The sequence below is a fragment of the Papio anubis genome, chromosome 13, assembly GCF_008728515.1.
Source record: "Papio anubis isolate 15944 chromosome 13, Panubis1.0, whole genome shotgun sequence".
NCBI classification, from domain to species: Eukaryota; Metazoa; Chordata; class Mammalia; order Primates; family Cercopithecidae; genus Papio; species Papio anubis.
Window position 1 is genome coordinate 100,013,538 of NC_044988.1, and position 21,306 is coordinate 100,034,843.

At 52.1% G+C, this 21,306-nt stretch overlaps 1 protein-coding gene across 1 annotated transcript in view; it reads left to right on the forward strand.

Annotated features, from left to right (window-relative positions):
• The window catches only part of HMCN2 (hemicentin 2), a 171,512-nt gene that overhangs the window by 132,870 nt on the left and 17,336 nt on the right, over positions 1-21,306 (forward strand). The window contains exons 74-85 of the mRNA XM_031654639.1: positions 233-360; positions 1,259-1,415; positions 2,305-2,426; positions 3,552-3,716; positions 6,187-6,294; positions 6,585-6,719; positions 7,125-7,259; positions 8,228-8,418; positions 9,325-9,538; positions 10,950-11,084; positions 12,119-12,309; positions 13,934-14,015. Coding sequence (XP_031510499.1) covers positions 233-360; positions 1,259-1,415; positions 2,305-2,426; positions 3,552-3,716; positions 6,187-6,294; positions 6,585-6,719; positions 7,125-7,259; positions 8,228-8,418; positions 9,325-9,538; positions 10,950-11,084; positions 12,119-12,309; positions 13,934-14,015 — 1,763 coding nt within the window. The remainder of the gene's footprint in view (positions 1-232; positions 361-1,258; positions 1,416-2,304; positions 2,427-3,551; positions 3,717-6,186; positions 6,295-6,584; positions 6,720-7,124; positions 7,260-8,227; positions 8,419-9,324; positions 9,539-10,949; positions 11,085-12,118; positions 12,310-13,933; positions 14,016-21,306) is intronic.

The window sequence follows — 21,306 nt, forward strand, 5'->3', positions numbered from 1 at the left end:
AGCATGGGAAAGACCTGCCTCTCTGATTCAGTCATCTCCCACCAGGTCCCTCCCACAACACGTGGCAATTATGGGAGCTACAAGATGAGATTTGGGTGGGGACACAGAGCCAAACCATATCAGCATCCTCTCACTGGGAAAGGGGGGGCGGAGGGAAGGGTCTTGCTAGGGACAGCTCTGCTCCAGGCCCACTGGCCTGCCCATCTCCACGGCAACCCCCTGTCCATTCCAGGTTCGAAGTTCTGCCTGAGGGTTCCCTGAGAATTCAGCCAGTCCTTGCCCAGGACGCCGGCCACTACCTCTGCCTGGTATCCAACTCTGCTGGATCCGATCGCCAAGGCCGCGACCTACGGGTCTTTGGTAGGTGGCCTGGGGAAGGCCTTCAGTGTCCAGTCCCTGTTGGGGTCCAGTCCTGCTTAGTTTCTGGGTCACCCCAGCTGTCAGGAGCCAACAGCCAATGGTCTTCAAATGTTTTTGACCATGAAGCCCATTAGTAAAAAGTTGTGATCGTGCACACTCAAAGGACACAGATGTATTTTAGTGCATATATTACATAACAGAACAGTGATTTGATTAAGTAAGAAAGCATGCACAAAAGGTAAAACAAGTCTGGGAGACCGTGGCAGGAGGATCACTTGATCCCAGGAGTTTGAGACCAACCTGGGCAACATAGTGAGACCCCATCTCTACCAAAAAAAAAAAAAAATCCTTAAATTAGCCAAGCGTGGTGGCACATGCCTGTAGTTCCACCTGCCTGGGAGGCTGAGGTGGGAGGATCACTCGAGCCCAGGAGTTTCAGGCTGTATGAGCCATGAGCACACCACTGCACTCCAGCCTGGGAGATGGAGTGAGACTCTGTCTACAAAAAAAATAGTAAAACATGTGAAAGGCTAAAATTCAAAATCACTAGACTCAGATGCCCCAGTCTCCTCCCCCTCGAATGGATCAGCTTGTGTGAGGCTGCTCTGGCGGGCCCTGGCCTCAGGTGGGGGGCTAAGGGAGTGGAGGCCTGGAGGCCTCAGTCAAGGAAAGGCAGCGAGGGGGTGCCGGGCTCAGGGATGTGGAAAGCCCAGAACACGCAGTTTTGGGAGCCTGTTGGAAGCGCTGTCTTGGGACTTTCTCCTGCCCTCTCCCTCTGTGCTGCCTCAGGGATGGGTGGAAGACAGTAGGCAGTGGCTTTGCCCCTGGGCACAGCCTCAGAGAGCCCCCAGCCCCTGTGCCCGCTGCACCTGTCTCCTGACCACTGCGCTCTCCCCAGAGCCTCCAGCCATCGCCCCCAGCCCCTCCAACCTGACCCTGACCGCCCACACCCCAGCCTCGCTGCCCTGCGAGGCCAGCGGCTCCCCTAAGCCCCTGGTGGTCTGGTGGAAGGACGGACAGAAGCTGGACTTCCGCCTGCAGCAGGGCGCCTACCGGTAACGAGCTGGACCTTGCGGTGACTTCCTGAGACGCACGGGGTGGGGAGGCACTCTCGTCTCATGGGGGCATGGGGCAGGGACGGGGCAGGGTGTGCTCAGGTCTCACCGGAGTCAGGACCAGAACTTGTGTCTCAACTTTGGGGATCAGAAAGTCTTCACACTGAGATAGGGGTGAGGGCACTGGGGACATACAGCTAAGCAGAGACATCTGGGCTTTATTTATATCCACCAGAGTCGCTCGTTGTCTAAAAACAAAACATGAACTGGGCGTGGTAGCTCATACCTGTAATCCCAGCACTTTGGGAGGCTGAGGTGGGAGGATTACTTGAGGCCAGGAGTTCAAGACCAGAGTGGGCAACATAGTGAGACCCCATCTCTACAAAAAAATTTAAAAATTAGCGGAGTATGGTGGTGGGTGTCTGAGGCTGAGATGGGAGGATCCCCTGAACCTGGGAGGTTGAGGCTGCAGTGAGCTGTGATTGTGTCAGCGCACTCCAGCCCGGGCAACAGAACCAGACTCTGTCTCAAAAAAAAAAAAAAAAAAAGTCAATTTTTAAAAATTGGAAAACCAATGTAACAAACCTAGACTTAGTGAAAATGAAGTCAGTAACTACGACTCTGAGCCGCTTTAAAGTCGTGGTTCTTACAGAAGTTATCGTAGACGGTTATTGTAACAAATGGGCAGGGTTACAGAGAAACAGGGATGAAAATGAAAATCACTCACAAATCCGCCAGCTAGACCTTTGGGGTAGAAATTCTAGAAGCCATTTCTAGAGTCAGGGCTGGAGGTCAGGTACAGGAAATGGGCATGAGACCCCCACAGCCAGAAAGCCACAGCTGGTCTGTCAGCCCAGCAGCCACTTGGCCGTCCATCTGTCCGCCCCAGGCTCCTGCCCTCCAACGCCCTGCTCCTTGCGGCCCCTGGCCCCCAGGACTCAGCCCAGTTTGAGTGCGTGGTGAGCAATGAGGTGGGCGAGGCCCGCAGGCTCTACCAGGTGACCGTCCATGGTGAGTCAGGGCAGAGGTGGAGGGGGACACCTGGGGTGGGGGCAGCGCCTTCCCGCCCTTGGGGGCTCTCCCTGCCTGCAGGGAATTGTGTGGCTTTTTCTTGCGCTGCACTGGACACCTCCTCCAGGAAGGCCTCTCAGATCCTCCTGGGTCACTGCTGACATAACCCCAGCTCCGGCACAGTTCCTGGCCCCTCCCAAATCCACAATGTTCTAAATTCACATCTGACCTTGTCATCACCCCCATTAAAAATCCCTCCCTCCACAGCTGCCTGCTGCCCTCAGGACAGAATGCAAGAATTCAGCCGGGCACACCAGGTCCTGTGTGGTCTGGCCCTGCCAAGCCCCCAGATTCAGTTCACGCCAGACCCGCCTCATTCCAGGGTCTAATCGAACTGCTCAGCTTTTTGTTCCTTGCCTCAAGGACTTTGTACAGGAACACGCTTCCCCTTACTCAGCAAACACCTGCTTTCCCTTCAGATCGCAGGTTAAATGCCATTCCCCCTGGAGGTCTCCTCTGGCCTCCCCTACTTCAAGTGGGAAACCCACGAGTTACCCCCTGTGAAGTTACTAGAGGCCAGGGTCTCTAAGGAAAGCTGTATCCCACTGGGGGCAGTGGCACGTGCCTATAGCCCCAGCTACTCAGGAGGCTGAGGCGGGAGGATCGCTTGAGCCCAGGGAGTCCTGGACTATAGTGTACTATGCTGATTGGGTGTTCGCACTAAGTTCAGCATCAATATGGTGACCTCCCGGGAGCGGGGGACCACCAAGTTGCCTAAGGAAGGGTGAACCTGCCCAGGTCAGAAACAGAGCAGGTCAAGACGGGTTGATCAGCAGTAGGATCACACTTGGGATTAGCCCCTGCATTCCAGCCTGGGCAACATATTGAGACTCCATCTCTGAAAAAAATACAGTTGTTTTTTTTTTTTTTTAAAGAAAAAAACTATAGCCCCGTGCCCAGAAGGATTTGCTGAGTGGACAAATGTGACTTCTACCTCTGTTGCCCCACCTCACTCCTTGGCCCTTTTTCACTAACGTCACCTTGTGTACTGGCTTTACCCCCGGCCCCATGCCATGAGTTCCCCATGCACGCCGGCAGGGCCTCAAGCCTTGTCTTGGGTTTCAGTGCCTCCCACCATTGCTGACGACCAGACAGACTTCACCGTGACCATGATGGCACCCGTGGTCCTCACATGTCACAGCACGGGCGTACCAGCTCCAACCGTGTCCTGGAGCAAGGCAGGTGCCCAGCTAGGAGCTCGGGGAAGCGGCTATCGTGTCTCACCATCGGGTAAGTAAGGGTAATCCACAGAGAGAGGCAGCTGACGGGAGACTGGGAGAGCAGGCAGAGGGGGTGAAAGAAGGTCACGTGGTGGAACAGGATGGAACAATCTGGCCTGGCTCTGCCTCTCCTGGCTGTGTGACCTGGGAGGACCCTCTCGCCCTCTCTGAGCTCCATATTCTCCTCCATGCTCTGCAGTGTTGAGACCCATCAGTGGTTCCCCAAGACCCTCTGGCATACAAGTGCTATTTCATGGCGAAATAAGAAAAATAGGGCCGGGCACGGTGGCTCAAGCCTGTAATCCCAGCACTTTGGGAGGCCCAGACGGTAGGATCACGAGGTCAGGAGATCAAAGACCATCTAGCTGAAAACGGTGAGAGCCCGTCTCTACTAAAAAATATTTAAAAAAATTAGCTGGTGGTGGCGAGGGCACCTGTAGTCCCAGCTACGGGAGAGCTGAGGCAGGGAGAATGGGTGTGAACCCAGGAGGTGGAGCTTGCAGTGAGTGGAGATCGCACCACTGCACTCCAGCCTGGGCGACAGAGCAAGACTCCGTCTCAAAAAAAAAAAAAAAAGAAAAAGAAAAATAACAGCTCCCTGGGAGTTTTTGTAAACCTAGTTTAATCCCATCAGAAAGATCCTCCTTTATTCTGAAATTATCTTTTGGTGTTGAAACTTCCTTTTCTTGATGATATTAAGATAATAGTACATGGTGATTTTTTTTAAGATGGAGTCTCACTCTGTCTCCCGGTCTGGAGTGCAATGGCGCTATCTCCGCTCACTGCAGCCTCCACCTCCCAGGTTCAAGGGATTCTCCTGGCTCAGCTTCCCAGGTAGCTGAGATTACAGGAATATGCCATCATGCCTGGCTGATTTTTGTATTTTTGTAGAGATGGGGTTTCACTATGTTGGCCAGGCTGGTCTTGAACTCCTGAGCTCAGGTGCTCTGCCCTTCTCAGCCTCCCAAAGTGCTGGAATTACAGGTGTGAGCCACCATGCCTGGCCTAACATGGTGATTTTTTTTTTTTTTTTTTTTTGAGACAGAGTCTTGCTCTGTTGCCCAGGCTGGAGTACAGTGGTGTGATCTCGGCTCACTGCAAGCTCTGCCTCCCGGATTCACACCATTCTCCTGCCTCAGCCTCCCGAGTAGCTTGGACTACAGGCACCCGCCACCACGCCCGGCTAATTTTTTGTATTTTCAGTAGAGACGGGATTTCACCATGTTAGCCAGGGTGGTCTCGATCTCCTGACCTTGTGATCTGCGTGCCTCGGCCTCCCAAAGTGCTGGGATTACAGGCATGAGCCATTGCGCCCAGCCTAACTTGGTGATTTTTTAAATGTCTTTGCTTGTCAAAATAAAACGTTGGAAGCTTTATGGAGAGTCTCCAAATTTGTTTGTTAGTTGGTTAGCGAAATCCTAAAGTCTAGGAACTACTGGCCAGACCTGTGATTTTCAAACTCTTCTGAAGCAATAGAACTTCTTTCCAGGCCGGGCACAGGAACTCGTGCCTATAATTCCAGCACTTTGGGAGGCTGAGGCAGGAGGACTGTTTGTAGCCAGGAGTTTGAGACCAGCCTGGGCAACACAGCAAGACCCCATCTCTACAAACACATTTTAAAAAATTAGCCGGGTGTGGTGGTGCATGCCTGTGGTCCTAGCTGCTTGAGAGGCTGAGGTGGGAGGATTGCTTAAGCGTAGGAGTTCATGGATGCAGTGAGCTATGATTGCACCAGTGTACTGCAGCCTGGGCAACAGAGTGAGACCCTGTCTCAAAACAAAATACAAAACAAAAACTTCTTTCCAATAAGTATAAGTGGTAACAACAAAGTTCAACAGGTAAAACAAAACACAGTTCTGGTTCCAGCTGGGGCTGGGGCAGGCTGCGGGTGGGCCAGAGTGCAGTGGGCCTTGCTCCCTTCCCCCACCCAGCAGGCCCCCAGGGTTCCACGGAGCACAATTTACAACCCTCATCACTTGACTGCCCAAGTGCAGCCTGTGGTCTGGGAAGGTTAAAATGGTGTTCACTGAGTAACCAAGGCTAAGGTCGGGAGGATAAATGGAGGAGAGGAGGCAGTAATCCTGGGAGGCTTCCTAGAGGAGGTGAGTTTTTAGCAGAGCAAGGTGAGGATAGCAGGGTGTGGAACTGTGAGCGGGGGATTACAGGCAGGGGAGTGACAGATCCTGGAACTTTACAGCCAAAAGGGTCTAGAGACCATCTTGTCTGATTATTCATTGTACACACGGGGAAACTGAGGTCCAGAGAGTGGAAGGAACTCGCCCATGCCTCTGCTTTGAGCAGGGCACAGAGGCAAACCTAGACGCCAGTTTCCCATGTAGTCACATCCCCCAGACTGTTTTTAAATGGGCAAAGGAGGCAGGTTGAGTGACCAGAGACAGAATGGGATTGTGTAGGAGCCCTGCCACCTCCATCCCTGGGGACCTCTGTCCTGACCCCCTCACCCTGATTCCGACCAACAGGCGCCCTGGAGATCGGGCAGGCCCTCCCCATCCATGCGGGCCGCTACACCTGCTCAGCCCGCAACTCTGCTGGCGTCGCCCACAAGCACGTCTTCCTCACTGTGCAAGGTAAGAGTCTATGGTCCAGACCCCAGAGTTCCTACGGCCAGGGGAGCAGGTGGAGAGCCAGAGGCAGGTGGGGCTCAGGATGGAGGTGAAGTCTCAGAGGCCCAGACGTGTCTCTCATGGGATTCTTTGGGAGGAAAAGAATCAGCCATGGTGTCCTTGTTGCTGTGGCCGATGTTTCTAGAACCCCTGTCCTCCTTAGAGGCCTCTCTCTCTGATGCTCTGAGGCCCCCTGGTTGGAGGAGCTGTGTTATGGACATTCTCAGGGCCCTCTGCACCCCTGTCCTTCGTAGCCTCCCCGGTGGTGAAGCCGCTGCCCAGCGTGGTTCGGGCAGTGGCAGAGGAGGAGGTGCTGCTGCCCTGCGAGGCCTCAGGCATCCCCCGGCCGATCATCACCTGGCAGAAGGAAGGGCTCAACATCCCTGCGGGTGAGGGCCCCTGGCAGCCAGCCTGGGAAGGGAAGAGAAGAGTATGGGCCTGGGGGGTTCCTGTTTCCTGCCCTGGGAGACCCCGCAGACCTGCTGAGAGGTCCTGGAAAGCCCCTGGCCTGCCCAGACACGCCCCCACCCTTGCTCTGGCCTCCCCCTCCCCAACCCTTCTCCTGTCACCACGGCCTGAGACGCCATCCAAGCACTTGGTGGCTGAGTTGGGAGGTCGGGAGCAGGCAACTGGGTTGGGCTCGGGGTCAGGCTTCTTAGCTCCTTCTGTCCCTTGGTCACTCTGTGACCCCAGCAAGTCATTTGCTGCCTGTGAGACGGAATAGCCCAATCTACCCACCTCGGGGATCCCCCACCCCAGCTCCCTGGCCCCCGATTTTCTTCTTCCCCATTCAGGAGTGAGTACCCAGGTCCTACCGGGCGGACAGCTGCGGATTGCCCATGCCAGCCTGGAGGATGCTGGAAACTATCTCTGCATTGCCAAGAACAGTGCAGGCAGCGCCATGGGGAAGACACGGCTGGTGGTGCAAGGTGGGTGTGAGGATGGGGCCGAGGTGGGCCCTGGCAACTGAGGGGCTTTGAGGCTCCTGCAGGCTTCTCCCTTCCCTGCCTGGCAGGGCACACTGCTTATAGTTCTAGAAGGAATTAAGGGGAACCTCTCTCATTGTGCACCTGAGTTCTGGGTTCAGACATAAACTCCCATCCCCTGTGCCTTCTCTCTGGCCCTGTGGAACATGAGTCCAGCATCCCTTATTCATTCTGGTTTCCAGTAGCTGCAGCCTCTCTGGCCCTGCTCTGGCACACACACCATTGCATGTGCCCTTCCCTTAGTTTGATTAATCATTGGCTTCAAAGATAAGGTGGCATCATTGGCCAAAACTCTGCAAAGTGTGCTGGGAATATTCAGTATGGTCTGGTCGTGTCTTGGCCCCAGTGGCCTGCTTTGTGATATCTCAGTGGCTGTCCCCGCCCACAGCTGTGTAGGGCTAGAGTCGGACTCTGGCTGTGAACTCAGAGGGGCTCCAGGCTCCAGGCTTCCTCCACACCTCCTTGTCCAGTGTGCTCCTCTCCCCTCGGATCTGGAGCATCGCTGGTCACCAGACCAGCCGGACACCAAGCCAGTGACCCTCACTCTGCCCAGCATAGCTCCTCTGCAGGGATACTCTGTGATGGCTGCCCTGCTTTTGTCCGTGGAGGTGGCCTAGTACAAGGAGTTTGTGCCCAAGACCTCTGTCCTGTGGCTTTAGTCATCTGTGTGTGTGCACGTGTGTGTGTGTACATGTGTGCACAGGTGCAATGGAATCACCGTCACAGCTACACCAAACTCAGGCAGTCCCCAAATCATCCTGAGCACGGGCAATGGCCTACGACTAGGGACTTGGAGGGGGCAGCTGATGACCAGGGAGGGCTGAAGGGCTGGGCCAAAGGCCAGGGGCCCTGGGATGGGGTCAGCCGCCTCCCCCAGCCTCAGTTCCGAGTGGGCCTCCCTCTGCCCACAGTCCCACCAGTGATCGAGAATGGCCTCCCAGACCTGTCTACCACCGAAGGCTCCCACGCATTCTTGCCTTGCAAGGCCAGGGGCAGTCCTGAGCCCAACATCACCTGGGACAAAGATGGCCAGCCTGTGTCAGGCGCCGAGGGGAAGTTCACCATCCAGCCTTCTGGGGAGTTGCTGGTGAAGAACTTGGAGGTGAGGCACGCCCCGAGGGGCACAGCAGGGAATAATGGCTGAGACCCCTGTTTGTCATGCTCTGCACCGAGCACAGTGCAGCCTTTAACCCTGGGAGCCTGGGGAAATCAGTGTTACCATGCCGGGTACAGACGGCTAGAACTAAGGCTCAAAGTGTACCTAGTTGTCCACCATTGCCAAGAGGCAGAACCCAAATTTGAACCTGGACCTCAGCAGCCAGCTCCTGGGGAAGAAGGGAACTCGGACTGGGGCTCAGGGATATGGCGATGACTTTGTGTCCCGAAAGCCTACCCAGTTGTTCTCAACCATGCATTCGCATTAACTGTCCTCTGGGTTTTGGGGAGTGTTGAGCCGGGGGTATGGGTGGGACCCCCGACCCCGACCCCCTTTCCCTCAGAACTCATCAGATTCTGCAATTTTGTGATGCGACCCTCTCCGGATGGGTTCAGTGGACACACGTAAAAGGGTCAGGGGCATTGGACCGAGCTACCTGGGGAGCCTGGTGGAGCAGTGGCGAGCGCACCAGCCCTGCTTGAGTGTACCACAAAACTCCTCCTCTTGGAGCCCCTGCTGGGCCCTCTATCAGGGCACCAAAAGCAAGGCCTGCAGTGCAGATCAAGTTCTGAGCACAGGGCAGCACACAGTAGGTGTTTGGTAAACAGTAGCTATTGCGATCATGCAGTCAGCCCTGGGGTTATGAAGCAGCAGAGCGTGTGAACGCTACAGGGCAGGGCAAGGGTGCGGTGGCGGTGGTGATGCTGACCTGTTTGCTAGCTGTGTGACCTTGGGCAAGTCACTTCCCCTCTCTGGGCTGGATGCTCCGTGAGAACCTTCAAGGGTTAGCGGCATCCTGACCTATGCTGAGGTCGGGGAAGTTCTCCGGCCAACCCCTTTCTTTGCTCACAGGGCCGGGACGCAGGCACCTATACCTGTACCGCTGAGAATGCCGTGGGCCGGGCCCGCCGCCGCGTGCACCTCACCATCCTGGCGCTGCCTGTGTTCACCACCCTGCCTGGGGACCGCAGCCTGCGCCTTGGGGACAGGCTGTGGCTTCGCTGTGCAGCCCGGGGCAGCCCCACCCCTCGCATTGGCTGGACTGTCAACGACCGGCCAGTCACAGGTCTGGGTCTGCTGAGCGTGGTTGGGAAAGAGAGCCAGGACCCCGGGAGGTCAAGAAGGGAGGGCAGGTGGGGAGACCCAACCTAGTGGAAAGGAAGAGGTTGTCAGTCAGCCATGTTGGTTCTGGGTCTTCCAATGTGGCCCTATGTAGGTGGACAAGGCAAACCCAGCTGTGGCCATATGTGACAAGCCATATATCAGAGCTGGCAAGAGACTGCCCAAGAAGAGTCAACCTAGAGACCTCAGGGCCAGGAGAGGGAGGCCTGTGTTCTAGCCCAGAGCTACTGCTCCCATTGTGGGACCCTCAGCAAACCCCTTTTGTGGGGGTTCTGTCCTCCTACCGGAAACCCAGGTGATGTCTAGGGAGACACAGGGCCTGTGGAGTACCTGCTGGGTACTCAATGTCTGCTGAGTTGATAAATTGCTAAGTCCCCTCCACTACAAAATGATACTTTCCTATAGTAGGATATGACATCACACATTCCTAACTCTGAGTCCCCAGGTGTGAAATACCCGTGCACACCTGTGGTGAAGGCTTTGCTGGGCCCCACCGCTTCTTGGGGAGGGACCTTGGGCAAGTATAATAGTTCGGCCTCACTGAGCTCCGCTCTCCATCTGTCAAATGGACATAACCAGGGGTCCTGAGGACAGAATGACAGTGGAGGGGCCGTGCTCAGCACAGGCCTGGCCCAGAGGAGATGCCTAATTGATGGTGATGCTTGTCCATATTCCTCTCCTAGAAGCAATGGCCAACCCCAAAGGAAAAGTCCATTATTAGAATCCTTCTCCCGGCCGGGCATGGTGGCTCACACCTGTAATCCCAGCACTTTGGGAGGCCAAGGCGGGCGGATCACCTGAGGTCAGGAGTTCGAGACCAGCCTGGCCAACATGGTGAAACCCCATCTCTACTAAAAATACAACATTAGCTGGGCGTGGTGGCACATGCCTGTAATCCCAGCTACTCGGGAGGCTGAGGCAGGAGAATTGGTTGAACCTGGGAGGTGGAGGTTGCAGTGAGCCGAGATTGTGCCATTGCACTCCAGCCTGGGCAGCAAGAGCGAAACTGTCTCAAAAAAAAAAAAAAAAGGGAATCCTTCTCTCTAGAAATCATAGCAGTGTTTCAGTAAGTGCCCTGTGCAAAGAGGTCCCCAAAGACCTGCCCTTGACCATTTATCAAACACACAGTGTGCGCTGGAAAATGGTAGAAGGCGGGTTCATTAACTGCAGCCTCCAGTGTGGCCTGTGCCTCCCAGGAACGGGTCTGGCTTGATTAGCCTTCACCCGGGACTCCCATCTGTTTCTGCGTTTTTATTAAGTTCCTGCAGGTACCCACGCACCAGGGAAGTGTTGAGGGCAGGAGTTCCCCGCACCCGACTCAGGGTCCCCCTCGGGCTTCTCTTCCTCCACCACAGAAGGGGTGTCTGAGCAGGATGGAGGCAGCACGCTGCAGCGGGCCTCTGTCTCCAGAGAAGACGGCGGGACCTATGTCTGCTGGGCGGAGAACAGAGTGGGCCGCTCGCAGGCGGTCAGCTTCGTCCACGTGAAGGGTAAGGCGCATTTCCCAGGTGGCTTCTCTCTCAAGACCTCCAGTCTACTGGGACCCAATCTATTGGTGTCCTGAGAACCAGGCCTCCTGTCCTCTGAACTAGTGGCTCCCCACCCTGACTGCACGTTAGAATCCCCTGGGGGACTTGAAATTCCAAAGCCCAGCTTCTACCTCCAACTCTGTAAACCAGCCTTGCTGGGGTGAGGCCTAGGCATCAGTATTTTTGACACTCCCAAGACGACCCTGGCTGCAAGTATAATTGGAATCTGACCAATTGCCCTACAGCACTACCTGCAGCTGGATGGTGCCAGGGTAGAAGGAGAGCATGGGGGCCAGGGCATCCTGGCAGACAAATGCCAGAAGCTTGCCAGCCAGCCGGTTGTCTCCTATGACCTACTCATCTACCAAGAGTAGCACAGGAGCCCTCGGTGACGCCATGACTTAGTTTGCACAACTTCGGGATCAGTGGGGCCGGATGGAGGGAATCAGCAGCCCCAGGCACCAAAAGAGAACTGCAGCTTTTGGTAGATCCAACCTCAGGAAACCAGGAAGGATATAAGCCAGTCCAGAGCCTCCAAGAGTGTTTTGAGATTAGCATGAATCTCATAGTGTTGCTTTGTACAACAGAGGTGTCTAGGGTTCTTGTTTTTTTATAGTTATCGATTTCCAAAGTACCTAGCAGGTACTCCGCTGCTAGTGTCATCCATCTGTGAGAGAGTGTATGACACGCGTAGCACTGCGTCCCTGCCTGTGCCCGTCTCAGGCATCACTAATCAATCACAGCACTGTTCTCATTCAGCTTCAAATGCTTCTCAGCACAGTTCCTGGAAACCACTGCCAGTCTTTGTGACTTGACCCATGACATGGACACTGTTTGCTGTCCCTGATGCACTGACTACACACAACCATGCTGGGCTAGCAGGAGCCTCTGGAAGCCCCTGGAGGCAGGAGTTGGGCAGACCTTTGGGGTTTATGGGAGGTTGAGCCTGTAGGGAGCTTCTTTTCTGACAGCTTGCTCCATGTCACCCCATGCAGAGGCTCCTGTCCTACAAGGGGAGGCTTTCTCCTACCTGGTGGAACCTGTAGGAGGCAGCATTCAGCTAGACTGTGTGGCGCGTGGAGACCCAGTGCCAGCCATCCGCTGGATCAAAGATGGCCTTCCACTGCGGGGCAGCCGCCTCCGGCACCAGCTGCGGAATGGCTCGCTGACCATCCGCAGGACTGAGGCAAGGCGGGGCCTGGCACCTTGGGTGGGGCCACCAAGGACAACTCTATGCTTTTTCTGATTGCTTAAGAGGGTTCTTCATGTTGCCCCCCCTGCTTCTGCAGTCTACAAAGCACCTCCCTGCCCATTCCCCAGACATCCTCCCACTACCACCAATATTGACCTCCGGCCACTGGGCTTTTCTGTTCCTCGGTCATCCACCCATTCAATGGAGCAAATTCGTTCTACCTCATAGGATTGTAATTAGAAATCAGTGAGATGTCTCATACGCATTATTTAAGAGTGATCTGTGGGTAATGCTCCCAAAATGTTGTTATTAACAACCTCAGGGGCAGGGTAGGCAGGTAATCGTGCTCCCTATTTGCAGACGAAGACACTGAAGTTCAGAGAGGCCCACAGCCAATAAGTACAGGAGGCAGGGCCCCCACCCCCAGGTTTCCTGCCTCAGGCTCCGTGCTGTTTCCAAAGCCTTGGGCCCTCGGGCAGCCCCCTTAACTTCCATTTTGTGCCTCAAGTTCTGGTGATTGTGCAGAAATCCCCAAGTCAGTCCTGACTCAAGTTCATCTTAGGGGCCTTGATCTTACCCATTTGGGAGCCTTTCTCTGGGTAGTAATAATAATGGGACTAGTAATAAGAGTAGCAGTAAGAGCAGTGGTAATAGTGACTCCTGTTGCCCAAGTACTAACTGTGGGCCAGGCACGGGGCCTCGCACTTAGCAAGCATTGTTCCATTTAATGCTTATAAGATCCTAGCAGTTATCATTCCCATTTTACAGAAGGGGAAACTGAGGCTCCAGAAGCATGAAAATGTCCTAAGTAATGGGTTCAGGGCAGTAAGCAGTGGGGTTGGGATTCAGTCCCACGTTGGTCTGACCTCCAAACCTACACTCTTAACTTTGTGCCATGCAGTCCCCCCGAGTCCTTTGGGTGTGGCCCACTAGATACCATCTTCTGGGAGTGGGTGGTGGCCTCAGACTGCCCCAGCCCCATCTCATGGTGGTGCTGCCACTCAGAAGTGATGTGAGCCAGCGTGCCACCTGAGTTCCATCACATATCCGTGGGCCACCTGTTAGGGCAACACTGCAAACCGTCTCCCTTCTGGAAGACTCACTTTGCACACTGGCACAATAAATGCCCCGAGAGGTCCTGCCATCCTGTTTGTACAACAGACGTGTCTAATGTTCTTGTTTTCCTATAGTTATTGATTTCCAAAGTACCATAACATGTCATCTAACTCACTGTCTCCCAAACTTACTTCACCATGGAACCCTTTTTTCCAAAGAGTCTCAAATAATGTGCCATGGGACAGTAAGATGTCAACGTACACAGTTTGGAAGAGGTGGATCTACACCATGCTTTCCCAGCAAGTTGTTCCACCTAAGGCAACAGGGACCTTAGTCACGGTCCCCCATTTTCGGGTGTGAAAAGGGGCTGGATTCTCTTTGCATGTCTGCTGACAAGTGGTCACAGAGGCCCTTCCAATGCTCCGTGGGGGATCAGGTGTCCCTGGCTGCTTCACAGCCTAAGCCCCTTGCTGGCTGGCTGGCCTCAGTCCCCTACCCAACTGTCTGAGCTGCTCGTCTTCTTCTCTGAGCACCGTGCCCCCTCTTCTGTGCCCACTTGCAGAGGGACGATGCGGGACAGTACCAGTGCCTGGCAGAGAACGAGATGGGCATGGCGAAGAAAGTGGTGATCCTTGTCCTGCAGAGTGAGTCTCGGCCTCAGCAGAGTGGGGACGTGGGAAGTGTGCTTGGGGACAGCGGTGGTGTGAGTCGCCTAGAGGGCAGACAGGCAGGGCCGAGACTTGGAATTCTTTCATTAATGCTTATTTGGAACACACAGTGAATCCTGTCAAATGTTGCCCAAATGTGGGGTGAGTGAGACTCAGGACTGAGCTCAAGAAAACCTGGCAACGTGGGCCCAGGGGGAGCTGGGCATTTAAAACTCAGACCAGCCGTCGAGATCACCGCAACAGCTCTCGCAGGTGCCAAGCAGCTCGTAGTTTACCAGGCGCTGTTTGAGCCTCAGGATAACACTGTGAAGTTGTCTCAATAGGGATTCTGTAGAAAATGTTTTATTGAAGATGAATACCTGTGGAGAAGAGCGAGGATCCGAAGTGCGGAGCTCAGTGAGTTTTTACAATGCGAACCCACCCAGTTAACCAGCAGCCAGGTCAAAGAAACAGGACAGCGCCGACTGCCATCCTCCAGCATGCCCACCTCTGTTCACTGCCCCCTGCCCACTAATTACTGCTCTGGATTCTGCCTCTTTAAAAAAAAAAAAAAAAGGAAAGAAAGAAACTTTATTGAGTTATAATTTGCATACCATAAAATTCACCCATTCATTCAATGCAATATTATTTAACCTTAAAAAGGAAGGAAATTCTAGGGCTGGGCTCGATGACTCACATCTGTAATCCCAGCACTTTGGGAGGCCGAGGCAGGTGGATCACCTGGAGTCTGGAATTCGAGAACAGCCTTTCCAACATAGTGAAACTCTGTCTCTACTAAAAATACAAAAATTAGCTGGGCGTGGTGGCGCGCCTGTAATCCCAGTTGTTCAGGAAGCTGAGGCAGGAGAATCACTTGAACCCAGGAGGCAGAGGTTACAGTGAGCCAAGATCGTTCTACCATACTCCAGCCTGGGTGACAGGCAATACTCAGTCTAAAAAAAAAAAAAAAAAAAAAAGAACAAAAGGAATGAAATTCTGACACAGGCTACAACATAGATGAACCTTGAGGTCATTATGCGAAGTGGAAAAAGCCAGTCACAAAAAAAGAAACACTATATGATTCTGTTTATATGAGGGGCCTAGAGTGGTCAAAAGCATAGAGACCCAAAGTAATATGGAGCTTGCCAGGGGCTGCGTGGTGGGGAGAAGGGGGAGTTAGTGTTGAATGAGTCCAGAGTTTCAGTTTAGCCAGAGGAAAAAGTTCTAGAAATTGTACAACAATGTCAAATACTCAACACTACTGAACTGTACCTTACAAGTGGTTCAGTGATAAATTTTATGTAATGTATTTTTTACCACAGTTATTGTTACTAATATTTTTTGAGACAGGGTCTGGCTCTGTTGCTCAGGCCGGAGTGCAATGGCACCATCTCTGCTCACTGCAACCTCTGCCTCCCGGGTTCAAGCAATTCTGTCTCAGCCTCCTGAGTATCTGGGATTATAGATGCCCACCACCACGCCTGGCTAATTTTTGTGTTTTTAGTAGAAACGGGGTTTCACCATGTTGGCCAGGCTGGTCTTGAACTTCTGACCTCAGGTGATCCACCTGCCTTGGCCTCCGAACGTGCTGGGATTACAGGAGTGAGCCACTGCACCCAGCACTTGTGCGCATTCTTAAATGGAGTTGTTTATCTTACTAGTGATTTTCTATAGTTCTTTACATACCATGGATATAGCCCTTTATCAGATACATGATTTGCAAATATTTCTCCCAGTCTGTGGCTTGTCTTTGCATTTTCTTAATGGTGACTTGAAGAGCAAAAGTGTTAAAATTTGGTGAAGTGCAAATTCATCCATTTCGTATTTTTTGAATCATGTATTTGGTGTTATACCTTTTAAAAATCTTTGCCTAACCTAAGGTCATCTTTTTCTTTTCTTTTCCTTTCCTTTCCTTTCCCATCTTTTTCCTTTCTTATCCTTTCCTTTCCTTCCTTTCTTTTCTCTCTTTCTCTTTCTTTCTTTTTTCTCTCTTTCTTTCTTTCTCTTTCTTTCTCTCTTTCTCTCTCTCTTTCTCTTTCTTTCCTTCCTTCCTTCCTCCCTCCCTCTCTCCCTCCTTTCTTTCTTTCCTTCTTTCTTTCCTTCCTTCCTTCCTTTCTTCCTTCCTTCCTTTTTCTTTCTTTCTTTCTTTCTTGTCTTTTTCTTTTCTTTTTTTTCTTTTTAATGTTTTTGAGACAGAGTTTCACTCTGGTACCAAGGCTGGAGTGCAGTGGCAAGATCTCAGCTCACTGCACCCCAAAGTTTCAGCATTCCTTGTGCCTCAACCTCCCAAGTAGCTGGGATTACAGGCCCGCACCACCACACCTGGCTAATTTTTGTAATTTTAGTAGAGACGAGGTTTCATCGTGTTGCCCAGGCTGGTATCAAACTCCTGGCCTCAAGCAATCCACCTGCCTCGGCCTCCTAAAGTGCGGATTACAGGCGTGAGCCACTGGGCCCTACATTTTCTTATATAATTTTTGTAGTTTTAGTTCTCACATTTAGGTCTGTGATCCATTTTGAGTTAATTTTTGTGTGGAGTAAGGGTCTAACTTCCTTTTTTGCATATGGAGAGCCAATTGTTCTAGTACCATTTATGTTGATCTTTAGTTTCTTTCAGTGATGTTTTGTGGTTTTCAGTGTACTGGTGTTATATTTTTGTTAAATTGATTTTAAGTCTTTTTATTATTGTTGATGCTATTTTTGGTGGAATTGTTTTCTTTGATTTTTGGATTTGTAATTGATAATATGTAGAGATACAGTTGCATCTGATATCATATCATGTATGAATAGGGACAGTTTGACTTCTTTCTTTCAAATCTGTGTACCTTGAAGTTTTTTGCTTTGCCTTATTGCCTTGATTGAACCCCCTGGTACACAGTTGAAGCGGCGAGAGCAGCCATCCTTGCCGGGTTCCCTGGTTCCCTGGTTTAGGCGGAAAGCAGTCGGTCTTTCACCATGGGGTGTGATGTAAGCCGTGAGATTTTGTGGACGTCCTTTCTCAGGCTGAGGAAGTTCCCCTTTTGCACCTAGTGTGTTGAGAGTTTGGGTCATGCGTGGAATAGGTTTGTGGTTCCAGACAAGATGGTATAGATGCACTTCTCCCCCTATTTCTCTTGCTAAGGACAGCTGAACACCTTGGACTTTATCTAGAAGCAAACAGAAAGAGCCTCGGAAAAGCAGAGAAAAGGAGGAGGATAGACTACCGATCTTGGGACCTGAGGAGCAATATGGTGTTGAATGCCCGGGTGTTTCTTTTTGTCCCTTATATCCTGGAACCACCAGTGGGCTCAGACATACAGACACACACACACACACACACACACACACGCGGGCATGTGTGCACCTCAACAAGAGCCTGTCCTCACTTGCAAGGAACTAGGATAAGGACAGCATAGTAAGAAAGAAAACTTGTAAATAACAACCCCCAACCGGGTGTGGTGGCTCATGTCTGTAATCCCAGCACTTTGGGAGGCTGAGGTAGCCAGATCGCTTGAGCTCAGGAATTTGAGATCAGCCTGGGGAATACGGTGAAACCCCATCTCTACCAAAAATACAAAAAAAAAAAAAAAAAAAAAAATAGATGGGCATGGTGGTAGCCAGATCGCTTGAGCTCAGGAATTTGAGATCAGCCTGCGGAATACGGTGAAACCCCATCTCTACCAAAAATACAAAAAAAAAAAAAAAAAATAGATGGGCATGGTGGTGCACGCCTGTAGTCCCAACTACTTGGGAGGCAAACACCATGAAAAACACCCCAGCCCCATCATCAAACTAACTGGGAGCCCGCATTTCCACCCTCACCCCCTGTACTGAGGCACTGCTCTCCCCACACTGGAGCGGGATGCTGTCAGGTGACACCTCATGAAGAGGCGGAATTGTCACCACTGTCATCTGAGTGGGAAGCTCCTCCCCTATCAGGCCAGGTATGCAGCCAGGGTAGTGCCACCAGAAGCCCAGAGTGGGCACGCCTCCACCCATGCCCAGCAGTAATGAGGCACCCCTCCCTGTTCCGGGATGTCCATGGAGGCCTCGTTGGGAACCTGGGCTTCCGCTCTGACCTGGCAGAAGTGAGTGGCACCGCTTTTTCTTGGCAGTGTTCCAGATCTGCCGAAAATGGAAGATTTAAATAAAAATCTGAGTCATACAATACTGAAACTCACTTACATGCCAGGAGCAAGGAAAATCTCAATTTACATACCAGGAACAAGGAAAATCTCAATGAAAGCAGACAACAGACGTCAACTGAGATAGTAGACATATTAGGTAATCTGATAAGGACCTTTTTTTTTTTTAGACAAGGTCTGACTCTGTTGCCCAGGCTGGAGTGCAGCGACATGATCATGGCTCACCTCAGCCTTGGCTCAGGTGGTCATCCCACCTCAGCCTTCCAAGTACGTGGGATTGCAGGCACGTGCCACCACACCCAGCTAATTTTTATTTTTATGTATTTATTTTTTTGTAGAGATGGAGTCTCCTTATGTTGCCTAAGCCAGTCTCAAACTCCTGGGCTTAAATGATCCACCTGCCTGAGCCTCCCAAAGTGGTGGGATTACAGGCATGAACCACTGTGCCTGACCAAGACTGAACTGTCACCACTGCCACCCACTGAGTGGGAAGCCCCTCGCCTACACAGGCTGAGTGGGGAGCAATAAGCAGTACCCCTCTCCCTCCCAATCAGGGTGGTGCCAGCAGAGCGCCACCTTGAAGCGCCAGCTCCCACCAATACCCAGCAATAATGAGGCACCCTCCCCGTTCCCGGGTGTCCATGGAGGCCACGTAGGGAACCCGGGCTTCCACTCTCCTCTGGCAGAAGTGAGTGGCACCTCCTTTCCCTGGCAGCGTTCCAGGTCTGCTAAGATGGAAGATTTAAATAAGAACCCAAATCTTATCATACTGAAACTCACTTATCATACCAAGAACAAGGAAAAATCTCAACTCGAATGAGAACCGACACGCAACAGACACCAACTGAGATAGCACAGATGTTTGAGTCATCTGATAAGGATTTCTTTCTAATTTTTTGACGGGATCTTGCTCTGTCACCCAGACTGGAGTGCAGTGGCACAATCACAGCTCACTGCAGCCTTGACCTCCCGGGCTCAAGCAATCCTCCCACTTCTCAGCCTCCCAAGTAGCTGGGACTGCAGGTGCACACCACCATGCCTGGCTACTTTGTTTATTTTTTTGTAGAGATGAGGTCTTGCTATGTTGCCCAGGCTAGCTGACAGGGATGCTTCTATAAGCAGTTGTCAATATGCTTGAAACAAGTGGGAAAAAAAAAAAAAAACCCAGAAAATCTCAGCAAAACGTGGCTGTGGAGTAATTTGAAGTTCAGGCGGTTTTCAAGTCGGCTTCGGTTTGACTGTCCTTTGTACCCCTCAGGTCTCCCCTGCACAGGTGCGTATTTCCCACGTTGGCCAGGGATTGTGGGGAGCCGATCCAGCCTGTCCGTGGCTCCTTCATTTCCAGGTTCTCCCCGTTAAGTTGCTGACTGGGCCCCTGCTCTTCTCAGCCAGGGCCATGCCACAGGCCAGCGCAGCAGCCGTTTCTCTTTTGGTTCCTACCAGTTTTGCCCCTTTTCCTGATGATATTTCTCAGGGCACGCTTTCATCTTCTACTGCACATCAAGACAGCCCTCAGGGGTGGCAAAAGCTGCTTTTTGTTTTGTTTTGTTTTGTTTTGTTTTTGAGACGGAGTCTCGCTCTGTCACCCAGGCTGGAGTGCAGTGGCAAGATCTCAGCTCGCTGCAAGCTCCGCCTCCCGGGTTCACGCCATTCTCCTGCCTCAGCCTCCGGAGTAGCTGGGACTACAGGCGCCCGCCACCACACCCCAAGCTAATTTTTGTATTTTTAAGAGAGATGGGGTTTCACCGTGGTCTCGATCTCCTGACCTCGTGATCCGCCCACCTTGGCCTCCCAAAGTGCTGGGATTACAGGCGTGAGCCACCACGCCCGGCCCCAAAGCTGCTGTTTTTGACAGTCATCCCTAATAAAATCACTGTGATGGTCACAGTGGGATAAGGATGGGCATAGCCCTAGGCAGGAGACCAAAGATTTCACTGTTCTTATCCAAAGTTCTAGAGGCTTTTTTTTTTTTTTTTTTTTTTTTATTGTCACTCTGTCACCCAGGCTGGAGTGCAGTGGCACGATCTCAGCTTACTGCAACCTTCACCTCCCAGGTTCAAGAGATTCTCCTGCCTCAGCCTCCCAAATAGCTGAGATTACAGGCGCCCACCACCTCGTCACAGCTAATTTTTGTAATATTAGTTGAGATAGAGTTTCACCATGTTGGCCCCACTGGTCTCGAACTCCTGACCATAGGCCATCTGCCCACCTCAGCCTCCCAAAGTGCTGGAATTACAGGCGTGAGCCACTGTGCCCAGCCTTAGAGGCTTTTTATGGATAAATGCTTCTCAAGACCTGGCACGACGGCTCACAGCTGTAATCCCAGCACTTTGGGAGGCCAAGGTGGGAGGATCACTTGAGTTCAGGAATTTGAGACCAGCCTGGGCAACACAGTGAAATCCCATCTCTACAAAAAATAAATAAATTAGCCAGATGTAGTGGCACGCACCTGTAGTCCTAGCTACTCAGGAGGCTAAGGCAGGAGGATGGCTTGAGCCGGGAGGTCAAGGCTGCAGTGAGCTAAGATTGCATTCCAGCCTGGGCGGCAGAGCGAGAGTCCGTCTCAAAAAAAAAAAAAAATGTAAATGCTTCTCAATTTGTTGTGTGTCTTTGGTTGATTTTGGGAGCCCTGAAACTGCTACTTTGGGCAAGTGTATCCAGTTTTATGCTTGTTTATGGGGGCAGTTAGCTGACCTCTTCCCTGAGCCACAGCTGATGACTGACTCTTGCTTGTTTTGACATTTATTTATTTATTTATTTATTTATTTATTTATTTATTTATTGAGATGGAGTCTCACTCTGTCACCCAGGCTGGAGTGCAGTGGTGCGATCTTAGCTCACTGCAACCTCCGCCTCCTGAATTCAAGCAATTCTCCTGCCTCAGCCTCTTGAGTAGCTGGGATTACAGGGACCTGCCACCACACCCAGCTAATGTTTGTATTTTTAGTAGAGACGGGGTTTCACCATGTTGAACCTAGGAATTTGAGAAGAGTCTGGCAAACATGGTGAAACCCTATTTCTACTAAAAAAAAAAAATACAAAAATTAGCCAGGTGTGGTGGTCTGTGCCTGTTATCCTAGCTACTTGAGAGGCTGATGCAGGAGAATTGCTTGAACCTGGAAGGTTGGTCTCGAACTCCTGACTTAAGGTGATCCGCCCACCTT